At 51.5% G+C, this 25,333-nt stretch overlaps 1 protein-coding gene and 1 pseudogene across 2 annotated transcripts in view; both read left to right on the forward strand.

Moving 5' to 3' along the window:
* The first annotated feature begins 9,704 nt into the window (after positions 1-9,704).
* On the forward strand, positions 9,705-10,188 carry LOC102924049 (protein BEX4-like; annotated as a pseudogene).
* A 954-nt stretch (positions 10,189-11,142) lies between these two features.
* Slx9 (SLX9 ribosome biogenesis factor) overlaps positions 11,143-25,333 on the forward strand; it is a 33,044-nt gene continuing 18,853 nt past the window's right edge. The window contains exons 1-2 of one of the 2 annotated variants that reach the window (XM_042265702.2): positions 11,143-11,359; positions 14,535-14,643. In XM_042265702.2, the coding sequence (XP_042121636.1) occupies positions 11,222-11,359; positions 14,535-14,643 (247 nt within the window). In that variant the 5' untranslated portion in view covers positions 11,143-11,221. The remainder of the gene's footprint in view (positions 11,360-14,534; positions 14,644-25,333) is intronic. The other variant, XM_006989394.4, reaches the window with a different exon arrangement.

Below are 25,333 nucleotides of genomic sequence, written 5' to 3' on the forward strand. Positions count from 1 at the left end.
AACAAGTAGGGAAATATATTAAACATCCCTAGATAATGGGGGAAATGCAAATTAAAGTCGTAAGAGAGGTCCTCTCTCCCCAGAAGAGAGGCAAAGAATGGCAGATGCTGTGAAGGTTTGGAAGGACTCCTAGGAATTTCTGGTAAGGATGACGATTAGCATGTCCATTATGGAGAAGCAGATGGAACTTCCTAGAAAACCCACAAACAGAACTGCCGTATGAGCTGATATTCAGTGGGTAGGTATCTCAGTGATAGGAAATCAATGTGCAGAGGAGACATCTGCACTATTCACAATAGCCCAAAAGCAGAGTCAAACTTGGAGTCCATTGATGGATGAACGGATTAAAAAAAAAATGGGACATATCATGATGGAATATTACTCAGTCACAAAAGAATAGGATCCTGCTATTTATAGGAACATCAATGAGGATAGGGATTATTATTATTAAGTGAAATAAATCAGACAACACACACACACACACACATAGCACTTCTTGTTTCTCAATTATACAGGGAAACTAAAAGTTGATCTCAAAGAAGTAGAGAGCAAAGCTGGGCATAGGGACTTAAGCCTATAGTCCTAGCACTTGAGGGGCTAAGGCAGGAGGATTGCCAGCCTAGGCTGCATAGTGAGTTCCAGGCCTGCTACAGCATGAGACCCTGTCTCAAACAAACAAACAAACAAAAAGGGAAGTCCAGGGTAGAAGAGTGATTCGCACAGGCTGGGGTGGGTGTGCGTGGGAGGAGAGAGGATGATTATTACAGAGCTGGACTGATTCTCAGTATCTTGGGGGAGGAGGGTGCCTCTGTATCTCATTTGAAGTGGTAAAATATCCCCGTTAAGTAGACAGCAAAATGTTCAGTGTGTGGATTGTAATCCCCTAGAGCAGCCATTGACTAGATCTTAACTGTGTTCTGATAAAACGCCCGACAAAAGGCTGCATAAGGAGAGAGGGTTTGTTTGGGTTTACAGTTTAAGAAGGGACACAGTCCATCATGACAAGGAAGGCACCATGGCAGGAGGGTGAGCAGCTGCTCACATGGCTTCTACAGTCAGGAGGCAGAGATGAACGCTGGTTCTCCGCTCACCTTCTCCTTTTCATTCAGTCCAGGACTCCAGCTCATGGGCTGGTGCCTCTTACGTTCAGGGTGGGTCTTCTGTCCTCAGCTAACTTGGTAGTCTGAAACGTCACTCACAGTCATGCTGCGGTGATTTGAATGAAATTGCCCACCTGCCACCCACAGGCTCACATATGTGAACAGTTGGCCCCTGGCTGGTGGCACTGTTTTGGAAGGTTATGGAGGTGGAGCTCTGCTGGAGGACGTGCATTCCTGGGGTGGAGTTTGAGGGATTTTAGCCTTGCCCATTTCCAGTTCACTCTCTCTACTCTGTGTTTGCAGGTGAGATATCATCTCTCAGCTTCCTGTACCAGCCCCTCCCTCCCAGGCTTCCCCAACATTATGGATTAGAACCGTAAGCCCAAATAAACTTTTTCCTTCTCCAAGTTGCCTTGGTCATGGTGTTTTATCACAGGAACAGAAGTAACTCATACACCCCTAAGTCTGTCTCCAAGGGGATTTTGAATCTTGACAATAAACATTAACCATCACATCTATACAAAAATGGTCAAGAGACAATTCATGAACAAAAATGTAGCAGTATAAATATTCACACTGAAGAGGGTGGAAAAAAGGGGGCGGGGAGAAAGAAAAATGGGAGAGACCAATGAAGAATAGAATTCTAAGCCACAGAGCTCAGGCCAACCACCTCAATAATCACACAATGTGCCAAGGGCTCATAGCACCCACCTCAAGGCAGATACGGGCAGGTGGGACTTCAAGGCATAGCCTGACTCTTCCGATGTGAAGCCAGCTCTAAATGTGGCGATGCAGGTGGACTAAGAAGGACAGGGAGGAGAGGGTTCACTCACGGAGCAAGGGGAACCGAGACTGGCATGCTGAACTGCACAGAGTTGAGAGCCAGGAGGGTTGGCATGGGCGGGGGACTGGAAGAGGCTGAAATAATCCAAGCTTCTGGCTGATAACAAGGGCTTAAAGAATGAGGAAGCCTGTAATGGCGACAGAGTCGGGGGAGGGAGGCCATCGAGGCAAAGCTGAGGACCTGCAGCTCAAGAGAGCTCACCTTGACCTTGAGGACCTAGTATGGATGGCTCGGCAGGATTGTAGGGAGGAGTATGGGAGGAGCACAGTGAGGGCTGGGAGAAGACTCTGATGGCACAGGAGGGCAGACATGCTCAGTTGTTGTGTTATGAGTGCGTGCGTGCGTGCGTGCGTGTGTGCGTGCGTGCGTGCGTGCGTGCGTGTGTGTGTGTGTGTGTGTGTGTGTGTGTGTGTATACGCACGTGCGTGCATGTGCTTCCTCCTTTCTCCTTCCCCTTCCTTCTCTCACCCTCCCTTTGTCTTCCCACAGAGCTTCAGTGCAGGGATACCTCAGGCCAGGCCAGGACCCGGCCACCCTGTGTTGTCTGACTCTCCTCCCATAGGCCCTTGCACAAAACCTGTCTGTGTATTTGACGTGCAGCCTGCCCTCCAAGCTGGAAATCAAAGCCCGTTTGCACTTTTCTATGCGTAAGTCTGGCGAGGACAGGGAGCAGTGTTCATCTAACCCACCGGGCATGCCCTTGCCTAGAGGAAAGCACAGTGTGGGAGGACCAGGATGCTACCAGCCTCTCACTTTCACAATGAGAAAATAGAGGCCAGAGGCGGCCAGTTGAGTACCAGGCTCAAGCAGCGAGTGGGCGAGCCACTGGGCTCTTTGGTTGTATTTGGTCCAAGTTGGGAGGGCGATGTGGTCTTAGAGAGCAAAACCACGTTACCATTTTTTTGTTTTGTTTTGTTTTGTTTTTTGAGACAGGGTTTCTCTATGTAGTTTTGGTGCCTGTCCTGGATCTTGCTCTGTAGTCTAGGCTGGCCTCGAACTCACAGAGATCCACCTGCCTCTGCCTCCTGAGTGCTGGGATTAAAGGCCTGCGCCACTGTCACCCAGCTCCATGCTTCCATTTCACAGAGGTGCTGAGACGCAGCACTGTGTCTTTACCATTCCTGAATTACTCCCTGAGGCTGGAGGGGTGGGCAGGGCTGGAGTTAGGTTCTGGGAGCAGGCTTCCCCTTTTGTAGGCCCAGAAGTCCCATCTATGCCCCTTTCAGCCACACCTGTGGGAGGCTAAGCTCATTGGGGTGGGTGAGGGCTCTTCCTGGTACAGAGGGAAAGCCCTGGTTCCTATGGACTACTGAGCTGTGTTAAGAGACAAGCAGGTCAGCGGCAGGCCATGACACAGTGCTTGGGAACCCAGAGTACAATCCAGGCCTGGTGGGCAAGAGTTAGCAGCCAGCAAGGAAGAGTGATGGTTATAGATCGGTGGGTAGAGTGCTTGCCTAGCATCCGCGAAGCCTTAGAGTCAGCCCCAGCATTAAACCAGGAGTGGTGCTACCTGTCTGTAATCCAGTACTTGGAAGATGAAGGCGGGAAGGTCAGAAGTTCAAGACTATCTTCGGCCATAGCAGATCCCTATTTAAAAACGACAACAACAAAAGAGCCTGGTGGTGGTGGTGGTGGTTTACACCTTTAATCCCAGCACTCTGGTGGATCTCTGTGAGTTCCAGGCCAGCCTGGTCTATAGAGTGAGTTCCAGGACAGCCAGCGCTACAAAGAGAAACCCTGTCTGGAAAGAAACAAGGCAGAAAGAAGAGGATGTGAGGACTCAGAAGCCAGGAGTGTGTGCTAGGGGCCCCGTTCTTTTCTCTGCTCCTCCGAGCACTCCCCTGTGCTCCCTAGTTCCAGTTCGGTCAGTTAGGATTCTGGGGAGTGGTGTTGCACTTGGCATTGAGGGGATGCTGGAGCATTAGTCTGATAGGTCAGGGAGGGATGGGAGCTGCAAGTCAGCACCAGCGAGGGCCAGCCTGCTCACCCTGGGGCCCAGAGTCGGCAGAGAGAGCAGGGAGGAGGAACTGAGGCAGGATGCACTTTGTCCTTTGCACACACACTGGGAGCATGCTCAGAAGCTGCTCACAGACCATCCCCAGCCCTGGGCCTCCCTGCCCCTCCCATCTGACCTGTTCAAATTCCCTCTGGCCCAACTCTGGCCTTTTGATGCCCTGCCCCCATCTTGGCCTCTTCCTTTCTGACTCCTTCCCCCCGAAAGACTTCCTTTTGCAGCATAGATTTAGCGCTGGCCACCTCTGTGGTGAACCAGGGGCGGGAGGCGGAGCTGGAGGAGGAGGAGGAGGAGGAGGTGAGAGGACAAGGAGGCAGGCAAGAGCTGCCGTGGGAGAGATCCCCCGGAAACCTGCGGGCCATAGGCAGTGCCCCTGGGCTCTTTCTTACTTGGTCCTTTGGAACCACACCAACAGGCACAAGCGGGATCCCAACCCTCCCAGGGTAGGGTAGCCAGGTACAAGCGCAGGAAGGAGGAAAGAGGCAGGGCTGTTCCCATGCCCTCCCGGTCCTGACCACAATGGCTCCTCACCCAACCACTTCCCCCAAGACAGTCTCTCCTTTGTCTTCCTCTTTGTGGGAAGGAGCTGAAGAGGCCAAATTCTTGCTTCCTTGACTCACCAAAAGATGTCACAGTATTCAAGAGGGGCAGGACACTGCTAGACTCAGATTCACTAGACCCTCGCCCTCCTCAGACAGACTGATCTGCAGGCTGGACTGTGTGAACATTATTCTGAGAATCATTTCACAGACCTTCCTGAGGGTGAGGAAATGTGGCTCTCAGTCAGAAGAGGTTGAGTAAGGAAAAAAGTTAAGCAAGTATCAACTCTAGAGGAAAACCAAAAAGTTGTACACAAAAATATAATTACAGTTTAGCTCAGCATTGAATGCCATTTCTGTGATCAGAACAACAAAGGGGTTAAGAATCCATTAAAGCTGGATGTGGTGGCACACGCCTGTAGTCCCAGCACTCAGGAAGCAGAGGCAGGCAGAGCTACTAAATTCTAGGCCATCCTGGTCTACAAAGTGAGTTCCAGGACATCGGAGCTACCTGTCTCAAAACCCTGTCTCAAAAAAACCAATAAAATAAAATAAAAAGTGAAAAATAAAAAAGAATTGATAAAAACTGTAATACATGACTATGTGGGATAGAGGGAACAGGGAGAGAATGTAATATTTTCATTACCAAAATAGGAAGGCAAAAATACCTTCCTACTAGTCCAATCCCCTCTACTCCAAAGGCCATTTGTCTGTGGGACTGCCGGAGGTTCAGAGGTCAGATGGGAGGCACCTAGCCCCAACCCAGGCCCCACCTAGGGTAGACCTCAGCCTGCCCTGAACCACTTCTCTTTCCAGTTCTTACCAAACCACCATTTCCTACTCAGTGTGTGGTGTCCACTAACGCTGGAACAAAGCTCCTTGACATCCTCAGGAGAGTGCCAGCAGAAGGTCTGGGCTGCATTCATCAAAGCAAACTTAGTTCTCACTCTGATTTCTGCAACCAGGTTCCTCCGGGTCCTTTCTCTGCTCTTCTTGTCTGTTTGGAAGTCACACTGGCTGAGGGAGCAACAGGGCACAGCACGGCCTGCAAACTGTGGTCAGACCCTCAAGATTCTCCGTGCCTTTCCTTCTCTAAGCCTCAGTTTCCCTTAACTGCCAGTGTGGGAGGACAGCTGGGGACACGTGACAGGGTCCTGCAAAAGGCCTGGCTCACAGCAGATGCTCAGTACATGTGAGGATGTAAGTAATCAACACAGGGGATGAGGAGCAGCTCGGGGGTAGAGTATGCATTTAGGGATGCAAGAGATCCGGGTTCCACCCCTCACTCCATGTGTGTGTGTGTGTGGATGAAATTCGGCCCTAGTGATCAGTGATTGTGGAGTCTGATGAAATTACCTTTGGTTTTTGTTTGTGGAGTGGAAAGTCTTCATCTGAGCTTAAAAAAAATTTTTTTTTATGCAATGTATTTTAAATTAAAAAATAATTACATCCTTTCCTTCCTCCAATCCCTGCCATGTCATCCCCCATTTCCTCTCAAACTGAGAGCCTCTTTTTCTTTATTATTGTTATATATATATGCACGGATGCATACATATGTACACACACACATATATATGATATATATGAACATTCTTTGATGAAGGTGAGAGCTACACTTATTTGTGGGTATAAGGATAAGTTTTAGGATGTAGGGAGAAATTATGTTGGTCTAGTAGACTCCCTTCTAATGGTCACTAGCCCCCTGGGTAGTTCGTTAGGTTTCATTTGAACTTATACAGACATTTCTTCCTAATTTTTCTGAATCTGTGTGAGCCTCTTTAACTGTGATGGAAGGAAATCAAATTATTCTACCCTTGGGTCCGGGGGTGTGGAGAGACCAGATCTTGGCCTTTTCCGAGAGAAAAGGGCAAGAGGGCAATGTGGAGGAAAACCTGGAATCTAGAGGCCTTGGGCAATGTGGAGGAAAACCTGGGGTCTAGAGGCCTTGGGCAATGTGGAGGAAAACCTGGAGTCTAGAGGCCTTGGGCAATGTGGAGGAAAACCTGGAGTCTAGAGGCCTTGGGCAATGTGGAGGAAAACCTGGGGTCTAGAGGCCTTGGGCAATGTGGAGGAAAACCTGGGGTCTAGAGGCCTTGGGCAATGTGGAGGAAAACCTGGGGTCTAGAGGCCTTGGGCAATGTGGAGGAAAACCTGGAGTCTAGAGGCCTTGGGCAATGTGGAGGAAAACCTGGAGTCTAGAGGCCTTGGGCAATGTGGAGGAAAACCTGGGGTCTAGAGGCCTCCATCAGGGAAGCACCTCCTCTCCTCTCACTGCCCCCCAAAGAAGGGGCAGCTTGAGAGGCAGAGCAATGAGCACCATAGAGAGTCTGTTTCTCACGTCATCCCTGCTCTGGACACCAGGAAGGCCTACGGAATATAGCCCATACTCTTACCATACCCCACTCTGGGCTTCTGTTAAATCGCGTCACTTCCCATGTCTTTGAATACACAGGTATTACCCCTGAACCCATCCCCTGCCCACCCACACCTTCCATCACTGAAAGGTCCAACCCAATTCCACCCCTACTTGCATGTGTTTTCCTTCATCCCTCTGGGTAGTGTTAGGCAGGAGGTTACCCCTGAGAGGGACTGACCAACAGGTCCGCCTGTAATTGGAGGTGAGGTTTTTCTGTCCTGACCACCCGGTCCCAAATAAACACATAAAAGGTTATATTAATTACAAAATGCTCAGCCATTAGCTCAGGCTCATTACTAACTAACTCTTACATTTAAATTAACTCATTTCTATTAATCTATGTATTGCCATGTGGTCCGTGGCTTTACTGGTCCTCTGGCATCTTGCTTTTTGGGAGACTCACTCAAGTCTTCCTCGACTCCATCCTTTTTCATCCCAGTCCTCAGTTTGATTGCCCCACCTTACTTCCTGCCTGGCTACTGGCCAATCAGTGTTTCAGTAAACTAATTTGAGTGACAAATCTTTACAGTGTACAAGAGGATTATTCCACAGCACCCCCTGAAATAGGGTATAAAGAACAGTAGTGAGCTGGATGTGGTGGTATATGCCTTTAAAACCAGCATTCAGGAGGCAAAGACAGGTGGATCTCTGAGTTCAAGGCCAGCCTGGTGTTAGGATTCTGCCCTCACTCCTGCACCTGGGCAGCTCAGAGTCTTGTGCCTTATGTCATGAGGGGACATTGGTGTGGTCATGCAATCTGCTCCTTAAAAAAGCCGGACGCGGACCCCCTTCTCTCTCTGTTCCTTGCTCTGTTCCCCCACCCCCTTCTTTCTCTCTTTCCAGGCCTGGCTCCTTTTTTTCCCTCCCCCACCCTTTCCCAACACCTGGTCCACATAGTGTGCTCCAGGGCTACATAAAGAGACTGTCTTAAAAAACAAAACACGTAAACAAACTGGTGGTAGTGGTGGCTGGGCCAGTTTAGGACTCAGAAACAGAATAAGGGCAATGGTTGTCAATATCTAAAGACAGCAGCAGTGGTGGCTGTAGTTGACTCTGGGTGGGCACCCAGACCCTGGAGGAGCCAGCCGGGGTTGCTTGAAGGATTGCCACATTGTAGTTCTGGGTTACAGGGTCCAAGAAATGTCAGCTTTTTAGCTGACTCTTTACTTTTCAATCTGTTTAGGATAGCTGTGTATTCATTTTATAGTAAGTAAGGGGGTTATTATAAATCAACTTTACTAAGTACTCAAGCCCTGTCAACCAGCTTTACCTACTCAGCAGGCTGACTCAACGGGAAGAGAGAGGGTTGAAAGGATGGGACCAGTCCTAAAATCGACCCTTGAGGGCAAAGGCATCAGGGCTCTGTGTTGGGGGCACTCTCCGGTCTCCTGTGTCCTCAGCACTCAGCACTTTATTGTGACATGGGTCTTTCCCCTGCTTCACTTCCTCTGAACCACCCTGGGTGCCACTGCATGGTTTCCCACAGGACGGGCAGGGACACACACCCTGGTCCAGCTACCAGCCCTTGTTACCCTGGAGTGTAGACATGGGGAAGGGGGGCTGCCTCAGTCTCAGGAGCCAAGTGTGAGGGAAGGATGTTCACTGCAGGAACATCTCAGCTATGGAGGTAATAAACCCAGCATCAACAAAGCCAGAAGTTAAAGGTCACTAGGGCAGAAGTAGCACCAGGCCCCTCCCTAATTAGCCTGGGCCCACAGAATCAGTGGCATCAGTCCACCAGTGGGAGGTAACAGCATGGCGCAAGGACACCCAAGCCTGCCCTTTCTCAGCCACACTTCAGGGGAACCGCTGGGAAGTAGTCTGTGTCCTTTACAGGTTGAACAAGGTCCGTGGTGGGACTTAGTCCTTGGTGCTCAGCATGCCCTCCCTCCCCAGGATGGTGTGAAGGAGAAGGGACCGCTTCCCTGCCCCATCGCCCAGAGCAGCGGGCCTAGCCCGCAGGAACTGAGCCAGGCTCAGGACTCTGCACTGCAAATTCAGTCACAAGAAGGTCCTGGGCCTCAGAAGTGCCGGGTGTTTCTGTGCTAGCCCTGGGCTTGGGTGTGCTTGCGTGTTCTTCCTGTGGCGGACACCCTATTGGGCCACAGGCCTCTTTTCTGCCCAGCCCTGAGAATCTATGAGCTCCAGCGACAAGCTGCCAGCAGGTCCTCCCTCTTGCTTTACCCTCAGTTCTCTAGCACCCTAACCTATCCCACCCCCTCATGGGAGAAACAGGGAAACTGAGGCTTGGGAAGCTCAGGCCTTGACCAAGTCACCTGAGGCAAAAGCAGACCCTGCGAAACTGGCTACCTCCCTGGGAGGCTCAAGGGGGCCCTTCTCCCTGAGACCAGCCGGGCAGAGGTGACTTGGATTCAGGCAGAGGGGCTGGGAATGGACTGGGCCGATCTTGCCCAGGGCTACTCCGCTGATCGCCGCTGGCTAGGCAGCTGTGTGACCCAGGCCAGGTGCTCTGGTACAGTGTCCCCCCAGCAGCCGTACCAGTGGACGTGCCTGCAGGCCTGGAGGGCCAGGCTAGCCAGAGACAATGGTGCAGTCTTTTTGACTCAGAAACCCAGTTTGGCAGGAGCCAGGCCAGTGGGAGACACACTCTCTCAAGCGACAGGAAAAGGAATAGAGGCGTCCAAAGAATTAACTAGCGACTCCCTCCTCCGTCCTGCCATCCCTGGCTGAGGCACCAGTTCGTGGTGGTGCAGAGCGCGCCGCCTGGGCAGCGCGGAGAGCAGGAGCGGAGCAGGTCCCAGGAGCAGGTCCCAGGAGCAGGTCCCAGGAGCAGGGCTTCTCAGCGCACCTGGTGGTGAGCATCGCCTGGAGGGGGAGAAGGCGAGGATAGGCCCAGGAGAAATGGCGTCCAAAGAGCAACAAGTCATAAAAGATCTCGCAGTGCAGAATGAAGAAAAAGAAAACAAAACAAAACAAACAAACAACAACAACAACAACAACAACAACCAAAAAAAAAAAAAAAAAAAAAAAAGGGAAGGCCTCCAAGCAAAGTGAGGAAGAATCCCGGAAGCTGGAAGAAGTTGAAAACAAGAAGCCTGGGGAAAATGTCAGAAGGGGACGAGTCAGGCGACTTGTGCCTAATTTTCGATGGGCAAATAGACATGTTGATCACAATGAAGGGGAGAGGATGTTGGGAAATTTGTAGGGCAGGTGATGGAAGGCAAGAAAAAACTAGGGAGCAACAGATGAAGCCTTACGGGCGTTTCCAGTCACCGGAACCTGACAATCACTATGACTTTTGCCTCATACCCTAAAAATTGGTTTTCTCTGAGCTCATAAAGTGGCTACTCTTTTACAAGCTTGTATTTAGTGAAGTACTTTTTTCTGTAAACTTTTGGTCTTTCCACTTAACAGTTTCTACGTAAAGATTGTTTTACTGTTGCATTCAATTCTAAACATTCCTATCAGTATGGCAGTTTAACCCATTTTAGAAAGAACTCTTTTTTCATGATTTGAAATTAATAAAGCAATTTAAAAGAAAAAAAGAGAATTAACTAGCGCCCCCTTGTGGTGTCGTGCACTCCTTGGGACAAGAACCCTAAGCAGCTCATCCTCCACGGTGGCACCTGGGGCCCGATGGACAGACAGCCCAGGACGCCCTCTACCGTAGAAGAAAGGAAAAGGGCGAACGCCACTCCCCTGGCTGCGCCTGGGTCCAGCTTTCCTGTGTGGCCCCAAGCGTAGCCCGCTTTGTTACAGGTGTCATCACGGTGAACAGTGGGACTCAGCTCTTGCCCTGCTTTCCCTAAGCGATACTGGGCTGGGTGCACAGGGGCCGTTGGGGGCGGAGCCGACTGTGCGGGAAGGGAGGAAGAGGCCGCCAAGTCATCTGCCGCTTGGCTCCCATTTCAGTGGACGAGTCAAGTCCCAACTCCCAGGACCTGTTTTGAGGACGAAACGCAATACTGCACAAATAGAAACCCGCATAAGTCATACAGGCCGCTTGGCCAAGGCCCGGGCGTGAACCTGTGTCCCTACTCAGCCCCAGGCTCGCCCCACTGAAACATGCCGTTTCTCGTAATATGCACCCGAGGCTTCTGTCGCTTTTATTTCCCTGGCTTTTTGCAAGATCGAGGGCCCTTTTGCAGCCACGTTGGCGCACTTCCGACGTGCGAGTGCAGCACTCGGACGTAAGCACCGCCACCGCCCACCTAGGACGGGAGCCACTTCCGGGAATCGCCGCCCAGGCGTCTAGCTCCGCCCCCGCAGCGAGCACTTCCGGGAGGCGTTCCCGCTAGTGCTAGGCGTTTCCGCGGCGCTGAGACCCGGTGGAAACCTCCACTGAAGATGGGGAAAGTGAGGACGCTGCGGGCACGTGTGCACCAGGCGGCCGTGAGGCCCGACGGGGAGGCTGCACCCCGTCCTGTGCCCCGCGTCCTGGAGCCGGCTCCCCCAAAGGCCTCGGCGGGCGGAGCGGGGGCTAAGGTGAGGTGCGGAGCGCGGGTCGGGCCCGGGCCAGGTCTCCGCTGAGCCGGGTCAACTTCTCAGACTTGGGGTCTCCGCAGAGCAGGGGCCCTGCGTGGCTGGGGTCTCCGCAGAGCAGGGCCGGGCTTCCACACGGCCGGGATGCCGCCTCCACTGTGTGGGTTCTGGCCGCTCATCGTGTGCCCTCCTGGTTGAAGTGTGGGGCTCCAGAAGCTCTCCCATCTGCTGGAGGAGAGTATCCCACCACGTTCTGGAAATGCCGCGGGATGCTAGCTAGCTCTTTAAAATCGTACCAGGCTTTGAGTAAAAGAGAGGAGGTTCCTGAAGTTAGGTGACCTGAAAAGAAGCGCTGTTCTCCCTACAGTCATCCATGGCCTCATCCACTCATGCCTGCAGCCAGGACCTCTGCAGTGAACCGTCTGTGTGACCGGAGGGAGATTGTAATCTCCTGTGTTGGGTTCTTTTCACTCAGCACGGCATGGTCAGAGTTCGTCAGCGTTGCGCAATATATCCACACGTTCTTTGCCTCGGGCTCCTCCTTCAGCTGCCTCGGCAATGTTTTCTGGTTTGCATAGGAGGAGCAAAGGGGACATCTTTGGAGCACTGGGCCAGTGACTTCGCATCAGTAATGCTAAAGCATGTGTGTCAAGCATTTACTGTGTGCCGTGTGTCACACACCTGTAAAGCTGACACAATCTCATTTGTGATTGTGACAGATGAGGTTTTTTTTTTTTTTAATCTTTTATTTTATGCATGTGTTTTGAGTGCATGTGTGCATATAGCACATGTGTGTCTGGTGCTGTTAGAAGCTGGAGAGGGCGTGTGTGGATCCCCTGGAACTAGAGTGTTCTCCACCGTGGGTGTGCTGGGAACCAAACATAGGTCCTCTGTAAGTACAGCAAGTGCTTGTAATCACTGAGCCATCCTTTTCTCTAGCCCCCAACTGAGATTTCTTTTTCTCCCCCCCCCTTTTTTTTTCCTGACAGGGTCTCTCTGTAGTTCTGGCTGCCCTGGAACTCATTATGTAGACCAGGCTGGCCTTGAACTCACAAGAGAATCAGTCTGCCTCTGCCCCCTAACCCAATGCTGGGGTTAAAGATATGCACCACCATGCCCAGCTCGATATGATTATCTTCCTTCCTTCCTCCCTCCCTCCCTCCCCCCCTCCCTCCCTCCCTCCCTCCCTTTCTTTCTTCTCCCTCTCCTTCACCTCCTCCTCCTTCTCCTAAGTGCTGGCATTATAAGCATATGCTACCGTATCTGGCTTAGTATTTTATTATTTAATTAATTTATACTTATTTATTTATTTATCTATCTTTTTATTTATTTTCAAGACAGGGTTTCTCTGTGTAACAGTCCTGGCTGTCCTGGAACTCACTCTGTAGACCAGGCTGGCCTCAAACTCACAGAGATCAGCCTGCCTCTGCCTCCCAAGTTCTGGGATTAAAGGCATTTGTCACCACCGGCTGGCAATATTTTATTATTTTTAACGCTGTTGCAAATGGATATTTTGCCTGAATTTTGGGGGCAGAGTATTCATCACTACTGTACAGAAGCATTGTTGAATTGGGGGCAGAGTATTCATCACTACTGTACAGAAGTACTGTTGAATTGGGGGCAGAGTATTCATCACTAGGGTACAGAAGTACTGTTGAATTGGGGGTTAGAGTATTTATCACTAGGGTACAGAAGTACCATTGAATTGGGGACAGAGTATTCATCACTAGGGTACAGAAGTACTGTTGAATTTTTCATATTAACCTTTCTTCTTCCAGAGTTTATTTTTTTTTTGTAAGAAACAGGTTAGTATTATAGCAATCATTGATACTGTTTGATTGGATGCCTTGTTTATTTTTTAAGTTAGCGTGTTGTTTTTCTGTTCTAGAAGTTCAACCTAGGTAATTGTTCTACCGATGACCGTGTCTGCCATTGCTCTGTAACACGAATTGCTCAACAGTTTTAATAATAAAAAAAAAAAAAAAACAGCCTGGAACCAGATATTGGGGTGGAAACTGAGAGATCAGAGGAATAGAACAAGTCAAGCCACAAGTTCTTACTGCTAGGAAATCCTCAGCCTGAGAGAGAGCTACTTCCCGAATACTCATGCCTTTATACCCTTCTGTGCCCTGCCATCTTACTTCCTCTCTCTGTCCAGCTACATCACTTCCTCTTTCCTTCCAGCTCTATCACTTCCTGCCTGTCTGTACAGACCTCCAGGCCTCTATGGTTAACTAGTGCTGGGATTAAAGGCATGTGCCATCACATCTAGCTCTGTTCCCAGTGTGGCCTTGAACTCACAGAGATCCAGATGAATCTCTGCCTTCCGAGTGCTAGGATTAAAGGAGTGTGCTACCACTGCCTGACCTCTATGTTTAATATAGTGGCTGGCTTTTTCCTCTGATCTCCAGGCAAGCTTTATTTATTAGAGCACAAATAAAATATCACCATAATTGCTCAGTTGTTGCTTTGGGTTTTCTATTTTATTTTATTTCATTGTTTTATGTTGTTTTGTTTTGAGACAAGGTTTCACTATAGCTCAGGCAGGCTTGTCGCTCTCTGTGCCCAGGCTGTAGCTTACTGTGCCCAGCTTTTATTTGAGTGTGGCTAAACTATTTGAGAATTCTTCTCATCTCTCTTTACATCCTCCGTTGCTGTGCAGCCTCTGAGGTCTTAGTTTCTCCATGTTTCTTTTAATTTGGTAACTTGGCTCAAGGTTAAACCATGTGTTGACAGAGATTGTTCTAAGCCCCTTGGCCGGTCAGATCTTTGCCTCACTAGTGGAAGGTATTCCTGTTTTGACCCTCAGAGGTGGCGGAGGACTTAGAAGCTTCCCTCTGCTCACTCCTGGGAGGGCTTGTGCATACAGTTGCAGCGATGCCCTTCCACAGAGCTGCTCCTGGATCTACATGGGTTTGCATGGAGGCCATGCTCAGTCCCTGTGCTAGCGGAGCTCTGCTCTACTTTCTAGGAGACCCAGCTGCTCGATTGTTCCAAGTCTGATCGGGGCAGGAAGGAACATCCTAGGTACAGGCCTGATCTGGGAACAGGGACACAGCTACTTTCCCAGGGCCTCCCTGGCTGAGAAGTAGAGATTTTTGTCTTGGTATCTTGTCACTATGTAACTCTGAAACTAAAGGTCAACTTGATGTTGTCCTCTCTCTTGTCGGGACTGCAGGACTGGACGTTGGTTCACAATGACATCTTTGCCAGGACAAAGATAGACCCTAGTGCCTTGGTGCAGAGGCTGGAGCTGGACCAGAAGAGTGTGGTGTCCCTAAAGAGAGGTGAGTTCCTGCCTTCGGAGAGGTGAGAGGACAGCCTGACTGTTGCCTGTGGGCTGGCCTGTGCTTTTAAAAAGATGTTAGGCCAGATGTGGTGTCCAATACTGTTAATCCCAGCATTTGAGAGGCAGAGGCAGGCAGATCTCTGTGCATTCGAAGCCAACGTGGTCTACATACTGAGTTCCAGGACAGACAGGGCTATGTAGAAAAACCCAGTCTCAAAACAAAACAAAGAGAGATGTTACTTTTATGGAAAAGAATTTAAAATATACCAAAGTAGAAAGAAGTTCCATGTGCCAAATGCCTGCCCTTGGTACTTTTGAAGTGAGTACCAGACCGCTTGGCATTTCATTCATAAATTCTTCAGCATGCATCCCTAAACACTCTTGCAGTAGAGAAACTTACCTACCAAATTGATGCTATGCCTATATATTGACAGGGAGGCAGAAACCAGGTGGGCTTTGTGACTCTCAGGTGGTCAGCCCTAATTGTTATTGCTGACAAGTATTGTGACCAAAGGCATTCTTTTTTTTTCTCAAGATAGGGTTTCTCTGCATAGACCTGGCTGTCTTGGAACCCGTGTCCAGCCCCACTGTTTGGCCTGGACACACCTACCAACTCCATTATACCGCCAGTACACACACTGCTTCTTTGAAGTGACACCTCTCGATACTTGGTGGCTTTTGGATATGCATACCCTTGATGGCCTAGGCAGTTTCATGGGTGTTCTTAAAGTGAGCACAAAGATTTGAACCTCTTGATTTGCATGATTTTGTAGGGTTTTCTTGGTTAAGAAAGTAGAGAACCATCTTCACAGGTCACTTTAGGCCGCTCACAGGAAGAAGAGACATTTCACATTCTTAACTGTCAGTCCTGGTATATAAAATGGTGACAGACCCACCTCATAGAGACTGAGGTCACTATGTCCAGAAAGGTCCAGGCATTCGCAAACACTGGTTCCTTGCTCCTTATTCCCGAGGTGGGCCCAGCAAGGTGACAACTCCAGAGGAGATGGTACGTCCTTCTTTGGGACAGTGGGGTGCTCTTCGGCTTCAGCTGAGCCGTGGGCCCCTTCCTGGCAGCTGGACCCTGCGGGACTTGGTGGCCACCTTGCAGTGGCAGTGGCCCCTCTACCTTGTCTTGTCCTTCTCGTGCTAACATTTCCGTCAAGCCTTGTTGTTGGGATGGTCCTGGGGCCGCCCGGCACCCTCTCACCTGCCTCCACTTGAGAGCAATGCTTTCTCAAAAGGGTTAGCTTAACAATGAATTAGGATTTGAAAACTGTAGCTGATTGAGTCCTTCAGATAATGATGTCTTAAAAATCTGTATACCTGCCAGGTGGTGGTGGCGCACGCCTTTAACCCCAGTGCTCAGGAGGCAGAGGCAGGTGGATCTCTGTGAGTTTGAGTCAGCCTGGTCTACAGAGCGAGTTCCAGGACAACCAGGGATGCACAGAAGAACCTTGTGTAAAGAAAAAAATAAAACCTTAAATAAGGGATGAATCACATCTGAGTTCTCACTTTCTAGAGTGGCCATTGGCCTCCTTACTTGTACGTATTTCCCATGTCTGCCCCTTTGAGAGGGTCATAGGGTCTAGAGTTTTAGTGTGAGGCACAGATGGGTTTTAGGGTTATGGGCCCCTCAGCCTGGATCTTGTATAGCTTTGGCCAGAGAGTAGCCTTGGTTCTCTGTGCCCATGATTCTTGCCTCTGTGCATGTGTTTGGGGCACAGGATGTCCTAGAAGAAGGTGCTCCGGAATGAAGAACTCATCCAGTCTACACCAGCCTTAGTCCCTGAAGACCAAGGGTGGTCTCTGAGACGCCTCCAGGGACGCTCCTTTGCAGTTTCCCTGGTGTCTGTGTGTGTCACCTGTCCTTTAATCAGCCCTGCCTTCTTGGAGGTCCCTCTGACTGGCTGTGTCTCCAATTACATATCTGTCTTCAGTTAACTTTAGGCTAGACATAGGTGACCGTTAGACTTCACAGAGTTCTTGGGAATCAGGGCAGACTTGGCTCTTCCTCTGCCCTGTGGCACTAAAGATCAGCAGCTTGTTGGGCACAGCAATGCCTGCAGACCCTTTGGGGACAGCCCCGTGTGTAGGGAGGGACTCGTGTTTGGAAAACAAACCCTAGTCCTTTATCTCATTCCCACCTGGCCCAGGCATTCAAAGCTTGAGTCTCCCCGAGTCCCAGGTCTGCATCTCAGACCCCTCTCCCGTGATTCTTCTGGTTGCCTGGTACCTTTTCTGTTCTTGGTGCTGGCCACTTCTGTTCCTGCTGAGCCAGGCAGGTGGAGGGGGCCCTAACTTGTGTCCAAGTGGGCATGGGTCATGGAGGGAACTGAGTCCATGACGACTCAGTCTCCTGCTGTGTTCTGCCTGGCTTGGTCCTGAAAACGTGACTGGGACAATGCAGGAGTGAGGAAAGGACAGACACACATCCGGGGGAGCTGGGGTAGGGTGGCCTCGGGCGGGCTGTGCTTGCTCTGATGGAGGGCACCTAGGCCATCTGGGAACTCAGGGATGTCTTATGGTTTCTATTGCTGTGATGAAACACCATGTCCAAACAACTTGGGGAGGAAAGGGTTTATTTGGCTTACAAATCACAGTCCATTGAGGGAAGCCAGCAGGAACTCAACACAGGGCAGGATCCTGGAAGCAGGAGCTAATGCAGAGGCCACAGAGGACTGCTGCTTATTGGCTTATCCTCATGGCTTGCTCAGCCTGCTCTCTCTCTCTCTCTTTTTTTTTTTATTTTATTTTACAATTCCATTCAGTTCTACATATCAGCCACGGGTTCCCCTATTCTCCCCCCTCCCACCCCCTCCCCTTACCCCTAGCCCACCCCCCATTCCCACCTCCTCCAGGGCAAATCCTCCCCGAGGACTGCGATCAACCTGGTAGACTCAGTCCAGGCAGGTCCAGTCCCTTCCTCCCAGACTGAGCCAAGTGTCCCTGCATAAGCTCCAGGTTTCAAACAGCCAACTCAAGCAATGAGCACAGGACTTGGTCCCACTGCCTAGATGCCTCCCAAACAGATCAAGCCAATCAACTGTCTCACCTATTCAGAGGGCCTGATCCAGCTGGGGGCCCCACAGCCTTTGGTTCATAGTTCATGTGTTTCCATTCATTTGTCAGCCTGCTCTCTTATAGAACCCAAGACCACCAGCCCCAGGAATGGCACCACCCACAACGGGCTGGGCTGTTCTCTGTCAATCACTAATTAAGAAAATGCTCTCCAGGCTTGCCTACAGCCCGATCTTATGGAGGCATTTTCTCAACTGAGGCTCCCTCTTCTTGATGGCTCCGGCTTGTGTCAAGCACCAAACTAGCTACCACAGGGGTCTCTGTAGGGGTGCAGTCTCAATTGCAGTCGTCTGGGAGGAGGAAGCTGTAGTTGGCAATGTTTGCACACTGGTCAGTGGTAAACACTGTGCTTGGACCAGAGGAAGGCTTCGCCGTTTCCGTAGGTCTGAGGCCTTGGGGTCCTTGACATGGCTGTGCCTTTGTCCACAATGCGCTTCGCTCCGGACCTCGTCTGCCCCCACAGTCTGCTCTGTGACCTGTTGGTTTCAGAGGTACAAGCAATGCCTGTGGGTGCTTTTCTGCCTGTGTCATGGCAACACCTCCTGCCCCATGCCTCATCCTTGCCCAGGACCATGTCAGAAATGATTCCACTGGACTGGTCTACCCTGGTGACTGGTCTAGCGAATAACCTAACTGTCATCATAGAGCCTTTGTCCAGTGACTGATGGAGGCAGATGCAGAGATCCACGGCCAGGCACCAGGCTGAGCTCCGGGAATCCAATCGATGAGAGAGAGGAGAGATTCTGCAGGCGGGCGACGTCGAGATCATGATGGGAAGACATGCAGAGACGACCGGCCACACTAGTGGAAGCCCATGAACTATATAGACTAGTGGCTGTGAAGCCCCATGGGACTGGACTAGGCCCTCTGGATACGGAAGACGGTTGTTTGGCTTGAACTGTTTGCAGGGCACCCAGGCAGGAGGATCGGGATCTGTCCCTGGTGCATGGGCAGGCTTCTGGGAATCCGGTGCCTGTGGTGTGACACCTTGCACAGCCTTGGTGCAGTGGGAAGGGGCTTGGACCTGCCTAGGCTCAGTGTGCCGGGCTCTGCTGACTCCCCATGGGAGGCTTTGATTTGGGGGATGTGGGGATGCGGGGTGGCTTGGGAGGGAGGGCTGAGGGGTGGAAGGAGGGAGGAGGAGGTGGGATCTGTGGGTGGTATGTAGAGTGAGTAGAAAATTTCTTAATAAAGAAAAATGAAAAACAAAATTCCACACTTCAGGTCCAGGGGCTGAGGTGGATACGGCCGGTGTGGACCTAAGGAGGATAAACAGTTGCCATGATCCCCATGTGCACACACAGGCTGTTGTTGACCTAAGGAGGATAGACAGTTGCCGTGGTCCCCATGTGCACACACAGGCTGGTGTGGACCTAAGGAGGATAGACAGTTGCCGTGGTCCCCGTGTGCACACGCAGGCTGGTGTGGACCTAAGGAGGATAGACAGTTGCTGTGATCCCCGTGTGCACACACAGGCTGGTGTGGACCTAAGGAGGATAGACAGTTGCTGTGATCCCCGTGTGCACACACAGGCTGGTGTGGACCTGAGGAGGATAGACAGTTGCCATGGTCCCCATGTGCACACACAGGCTGGTGTGGACCTAAGGAGGATAGACAGTTGCTGTGATCCCTGTGTGCACACACAGGCTGGTGTGGACCTGAGGAGGATAGACAGTTGCCGTGGTCCCCATGTGCACACGCAGGCTGTCTCACCGCATCCAGGCTGTCCTACCGCATCCAGGTGTGTAGCCCCGGGAGGTGGTAGCGCCTTCGTCTCTGTGCTTGCTTTGTTAATGTCTCTACTGGTACCTTGAGCCAGCTCCCTTCCTGCTCCCGTCACTCCTGTGACAGGCAGGATCTCTACCTCCTCGGAGGTGCTGGGCTCTGCAGCCGTGCTGTGGGGCTCCTAACTTACGTATCTTCGCCTCCTGCCCTGGGAGGAGGGGGGAGGCTGGTCCAGAGATCTCCCCCTAGCCCCAGCCAATAAACCCAGCTTGTCCTGTGGGCTGGAGGGTCTTCCCTGTGGGGTCCTGAACCCCCATGTGAGGTAGTTTATGACTCCCCTGCCTGCTCTTTCGGCAGGGGTTGGAGGAGTTATGGCAGACACTAGTGAGCACCTTTCCTCCTGCCCCATCCTGCACGTGGGGCGTTACCTGGTCCGTAGTCAGCTTGAGCTGCTGCAGTGAGCCTGGGCATGGCACTGCCTAGCAGATGGTCATGGTATGCTGTCTGGCATCTACCTTTATTGACCTTGGGCATGAAGCTAAAAAAGGCTGCTGTGCTGTACAGAGGAGACAGTCCACAGGCATATTTTTGAATTTTGTTTCCAGTTCTCTGTCCCTGCACGAGATTACAGAAAATAAGCTCAATCCATTTCCAGACTGTCTTCCGGACTCTAGCTCCAAGAGGTGGGCAGGATGAGGCAGGTCCTGCAGAGGGGAGCCAGGGTGGGGCTGGGACTCCTAGAAGGAAGGCTGGGAGGAGTGTGTGAGCAGTACTGTCAGTGGCCCTTGGTCAGCATGCGGCTGAGTGCAAAGGCCACCAGGAGCTGTGGGGGACACAGGTCATTAGGAGCCCTAGGCTGTGTGAAGTGCCTGCAGCTGTGGTACAGGAAACCCACATGGTCACGCATGCACACACATGGTCTTCTCAGGCATCATGACAGATTCCAGGGCTCAGGTGGCTGTACCCCTTTTTAGACCCTCAACCTCCCGTAGGTTGAGCCGAACGAGCAGGTGAGTGAATGTGACTTTGCTGGGTCCCCTTCAGTGGGTACCAGTCCTTTGTGTACTCACATTCTGGTCAGCAGAGGGCAGCAAAGCTTCATTTCCTTCTTAGGTCCTGGAGTCGTGGACCCGCTGGCAGCCAGTTCTGTGTATACAGAACCCTAAGAGGATGAGAGTTCCTTTAGGAGTTTGTTTAATAGAGGGCTGTGAAGTCAGGGCTATGACAGAGCCCATAGGACACACTCCCCCTGTTTCTGCTCAACCCCCAGGCTTAGCATGAGCACATACCAGTGAGTTATGGGAACAAGTGAGCTCTACAGCAAGTCACAGCATGAGCTGACCTTGCCTCAGCATGAGCTGACCTTGCCTGCAGTGTCCGTGTGAGTGCTGGCTGCCGGGCTGGGGGAGAGCAGGAGGGGCAGGCACTTGCTTCTGAAAGTACTCCCTGTGGGCTGCTAGGCTGACATACTGGTGCACACATCTTGTTGAGCTGCCGAATCAGGACGGGCAGATACGGCCCAGTGACTGTTTTCTGTGTGTCCCTTCCAATGACGTTTCTTGAGTCCTCTGTTACCTAGTTGTGGAGTGTGATGCGCAGATGTTTGTGTGAGCCAGCAGGGAGCCAACTAGGGCTAGGTTCTGGGCTACCCATTGCCACTTCCCTCCTGCAGCTTTGGTTTTTATGGTGCCAGGACCTATCAGATTATCTTTTCAGAGCCTGAGCATAGAAGCTGGCCTAAGTTGGTAACAAAGCAAGGCCGCGCCTGTGATAGTGACTGGAACTTGTTCCAAATAGCGTGACAGGCCACACTTTCATCAGACTGAAGGTGCCTTTTGGGTTTGAGGCCTTATAACCAGTTTAAGCACACAGTAGCAGAAGATGTAGTAGAAGATGGGTGTAGGTTCACCAGATAACCTCACTGCCTGTGTATTTCCTGTGCTCTATGGTGGACCATGTTGAGTGCTCACCTCTACCCAGTAGGGATTTCCCATTTGTGATGACGTTGAAGCCCAGGGCTCTTGAGGGGCCTGTATCCCTAAGCCCCAGGGATCAGGATCTGTTGTGCAGGGCTCTTGGGGGTGCTGGCATGCTTAGTCTTGAGAGACAAGGGAGGATAGTTGGACATGGCCCCTCCACCCTGTCCTGCTGGAGGCCTGGCTCTCTAAGCATGGAGCCAGCCTTGTGGACTGTTGCTGCCCTGTGGCAGAGACTCGACCCTCAGGGCTCAGCCTCTACCTGGAGTTGTGTGAAAAGTAAGTCATAACCAAGAAACGGCGAGAGAGACACCTGGTCCTGCCTTGAGGTGACCTGCTGAACCTGGTCCTGTGCATGTGGGGTGCTGTTTCTGAGCCCAGTGCTGTGGACCAAGTGGCTGGGGCTGTTTCGGGTCCTCAGCGTAGTTCTGCTGTTTGCGCATCTTGACCTGGGGTGCCCTGCTGAGGCTCTCTGCTCCTCACTCACGTCTCCCATCAGCAGCTAGGCTAGAGGGCAGCTGTAGGTTTTGAGATAAACCTTCCGGGTGGACAGAAAGTACAAAGGCTGTGTGTGCTGTGTGCAGATGTCACCCTGCGGTCAGCAGCTCCTGTCCCATTACCGGGTTCTGCCCGTGATCTGGCTGCCTCCCTGTGGATTCACTTGCCCTGTGCATTTCCCAAACTCCACACGGAGATGGCATCTTTTCAGGGCCTTGACAACCTCAGTGACTTCGTAGGGTTTTCGTGGCCCGTTGCTGCCCAGAGGCCTCCCTCCTTAAGCCACTGCCTCTCCACAGCCAGGAAGCAGAGGGCCATGGATACCTTGTTCAACCCCTTTCTCCTCTCTGCAGTCTAGGCCTCCAGCCCATGGGACGGTAGTGCCTGTATTTAGGGTAGTTCTTCCCGTCTCAGTTGGCCTCATTTAGATGATCCTTTGCAAATAGCCACCACACCCAGCCCTTCCTCCTTTTTAGAATTTAATTTATTGTTATTATTCTGTGTGTACAGTGTGTGTGTGTGTGTGTGTGTGTGTGTGTGTGTGTGTGTGTGTGTGTGTGCGCGCGCGCGCGCGCGCGTATGCGCACATGTACAAGCACATGAGCCACCTCCTGTGTTTAGAGGCCATATGACAATTTGAGGGAGTTGACTGTTGCTGTCTACTGTGGGATCCAGGGTTTGAACTCTGATCGTCAGCTTGGTCAGGCTTGCAGAGGTCATGTTGACTGCCTGAGCTATCCAGCCACTTCCTTTTTTTTTTTTTTGGTTTTTCGAGACAGGGTTTCTCTGTGTAGCTTTGTGCCTTTCCTGGAACTCACTCTGTAGTCCAGGTTGGCCTCGAACTCATAGAGATCCACCTGCCTCTGCCTCCCGAGTGCTGGGATTAAAGGCGTGCGCCACCACTGCCTGGCCAGCCACTTCCTTTTTAAACAAACAAGCAAAATGTTAAAGCCTCACTCTAGTCCACACTGACCTTGAACTCACGGCAGTCTTGCCTCAGCCTCTCCAGTGTGCTTATCTCAGCTGTTTGGTCGCAGTAATAAAAAGCTGACCAATGCAGAGTGCTTGCCCCTCTCCCTGGGTGCCGTGGGTACTGAGCAGCCCAGGAGCACCAGGTGGCGACACCTCCGTCTCTCATGCTCTGAAGATACTGGTATGGAGCTGACATTACTGGCCCTTCCTGCCTGTCCGGTCCTCCTGCTTTCAGCCTGGCCAGTGGTGATTGGTTTAGGTCTCAACTGTGTTGCAGGTTTCACTTTAGACATTTTTGCTCATCCTTGAGGCTGCAGCCACGGCTCATTCTGTTTTATTCTAACCAGCATGGTCACCTAACATCCCACACATCCCCTTGTCCTCATCATGGAGGCTGCCCGTGTGTGTCTGGTTGCTGCCTGTCTCTGGGCCTGTCTTTGTGCCCACAGGGAGTAACCGTTAGGCTATGCAGAGTCCGATGAAGCAAGGGCGAATGTCAGTGCCAAGTGCCGCGGGACTCCAGGGCTGTGTCAGGGCTTCAGCTTCTGCATGACCTCAGCATTCCAAACCCTTTGCATCTGCAAGAACAGCCTGTTCGCTGCTTCTGTTTCTCTGGAGCCATGGAGGGCTAAGAGGGTCACATTCTAGCTAGCATTCTCGGTAGCCTGCTCCAACATCCTTCATTCTGTGTGGTGCTAGGCATGTTAGTGCTGGGGCCAGCCGCCACTGACCTTGGGTGTTATTTTTACTTTGGAGTAACTGCAGAATTACAGAAAGTCAAAAGAATCATCTAGAGAGAATTACTTCCTGCCCCTTGGGATGTCTTACCATTGGGCACATTGTCCCTCTCCCTTGATGCTGTCTTGACTGGACGAGGCCCATTTTTCTTACAAGCTTCCCCGCACCCCCAGATAACCCCCAAGCCCTACCCTAGCCTGACATCCCGCATTTAGGCCTTGTCACCTCCCTTGTGGTTTGGCACCTACATGTGACAGCTGCCTAGGTATGGTGCTAGGGCACACTGAAGTCAGTGTAGTGCATTGGATGCTCCATCCGACCAACAGGAGGAGCAGTTACGGAGCCCTGGGCCCTCCTACCCCGTCCCCCTCCATAGCCCCCGTCTCAGACCAAGGTATGCAATCCCAGCCCTTTCTTCTGGTGGAAGATGAGTAATTAGGGGTGGAGAGCAGGAGGGCAGCTCAGCTCCAGGCTGGAAGCACGGACAGACACAAGACTCCAGCAGTCTGGCTGTAACTGGGAAGGAACTGAGTCACCAGCTGCCGAGGCTTTGTGCCTGATCCCCCAACAAAGGCTGGAATAGCTTTTAACAGGATCTCCAGCTTCTCGAGACAGGACTTGCCTCCTGTTTATCCTTAAACATGGCAGGTTCTCTATTGTACTGTCCGGGAACATCCACATGCTTAAGATGGCAGGAGAGCGCGTTTCCTTCACTTGTTCTTAGGAGCGGGTGTCAGTGGCTAAAACCGTGTCATCTCTGGGAAAGTCAGTTAAGGCCAAGGACACGGACCATCATTGTGTTGAGACCAGTGAACTCTCCCCCACCCCCACCCCCCGGACCCCCTCCCCCCAGGCCTGGTGTTTCCATCAAGTGGGGTTCCAGGTTTATTTCATAGACTTACAGAGGCCATGCCACCCAGTTTCCTGAGGATGTGGGGCTCAGGAGGCCCAGTAACCAGTGAAGCATTTTTTTGTTTGTTTGTTTGTTTTTTGTTTTTGTTTTTTTTTTGGCCTTGTAACGTCTGGGTTCCATGCTCAGTCCTACTCATTCTCTATAGGCAGGAGGTGCTACACTGGCTGGGCGGTGACCCTCGCTGGCTCCAGCTGTCCCTACGAGTGCGCTGTGATTACTCTCGGAGAAGAAGCCCCGCTGGCATTGTCCAGGCTCCTCAGACCAGCCCATCCGTGTTCTCAGTGCCTTCTGTTCCCACAGCCTGTTTGTCTGTTTTCCCCAATCAGCCAACGTCTGGTAATTAGGACAGGTCTAACTGATGTTTCCACAGAGCGTACAGTGGTGAGCCGTGGTTTCTCCTTTGAAAAAATGGGGCCATGTCATCTGGTTCCTGGTGGAGATATAGCCAGTGTTCTTAAATGTCCCCAGGCAAGCGAACATTCGGCCACAGAGGGGCCCTCTGCCTGCAGTGGTGACTAGCAGGGACTGGGGACTTATGCAAGTCCTCTGCCTGACTGGTTGCTCTTCATCATTTCTGAGAAGATGGCCTTGTCTGGCAGTGTCACAGATCCAGTGGCTTAAATGTGTGTCGTCTTAGTGGTTTTGGAGGCTAGAACTGTGAAACCCAGTTGTGACAAGGAGGTCTTGGTCCTGCTGGTCCTCCTTGGCTGGCAGATGGTGTCTTCTCTCTGTGTGTCCTTCTCTTTGAGTGCACCTGTCTCGTTGGTCCTTATAAAAATACCAGT

This window comes from Peromyscus maniculatus, chromosome 21, assembly GCF_049852395.1.
Source record: "Peromyscus maniculatus bairdii isolate BWxNUB_F1_BW_parent chromosome 21, HU_Pman_BW_mat_3.1, whole genome shotgun sequence".
Lineage (NCBI taxonomy): Eukaryota > Metazoa > Chordata > Mammalia > Rodentia > Cricetidae > Peromyscus > Peromyscus maniculatus.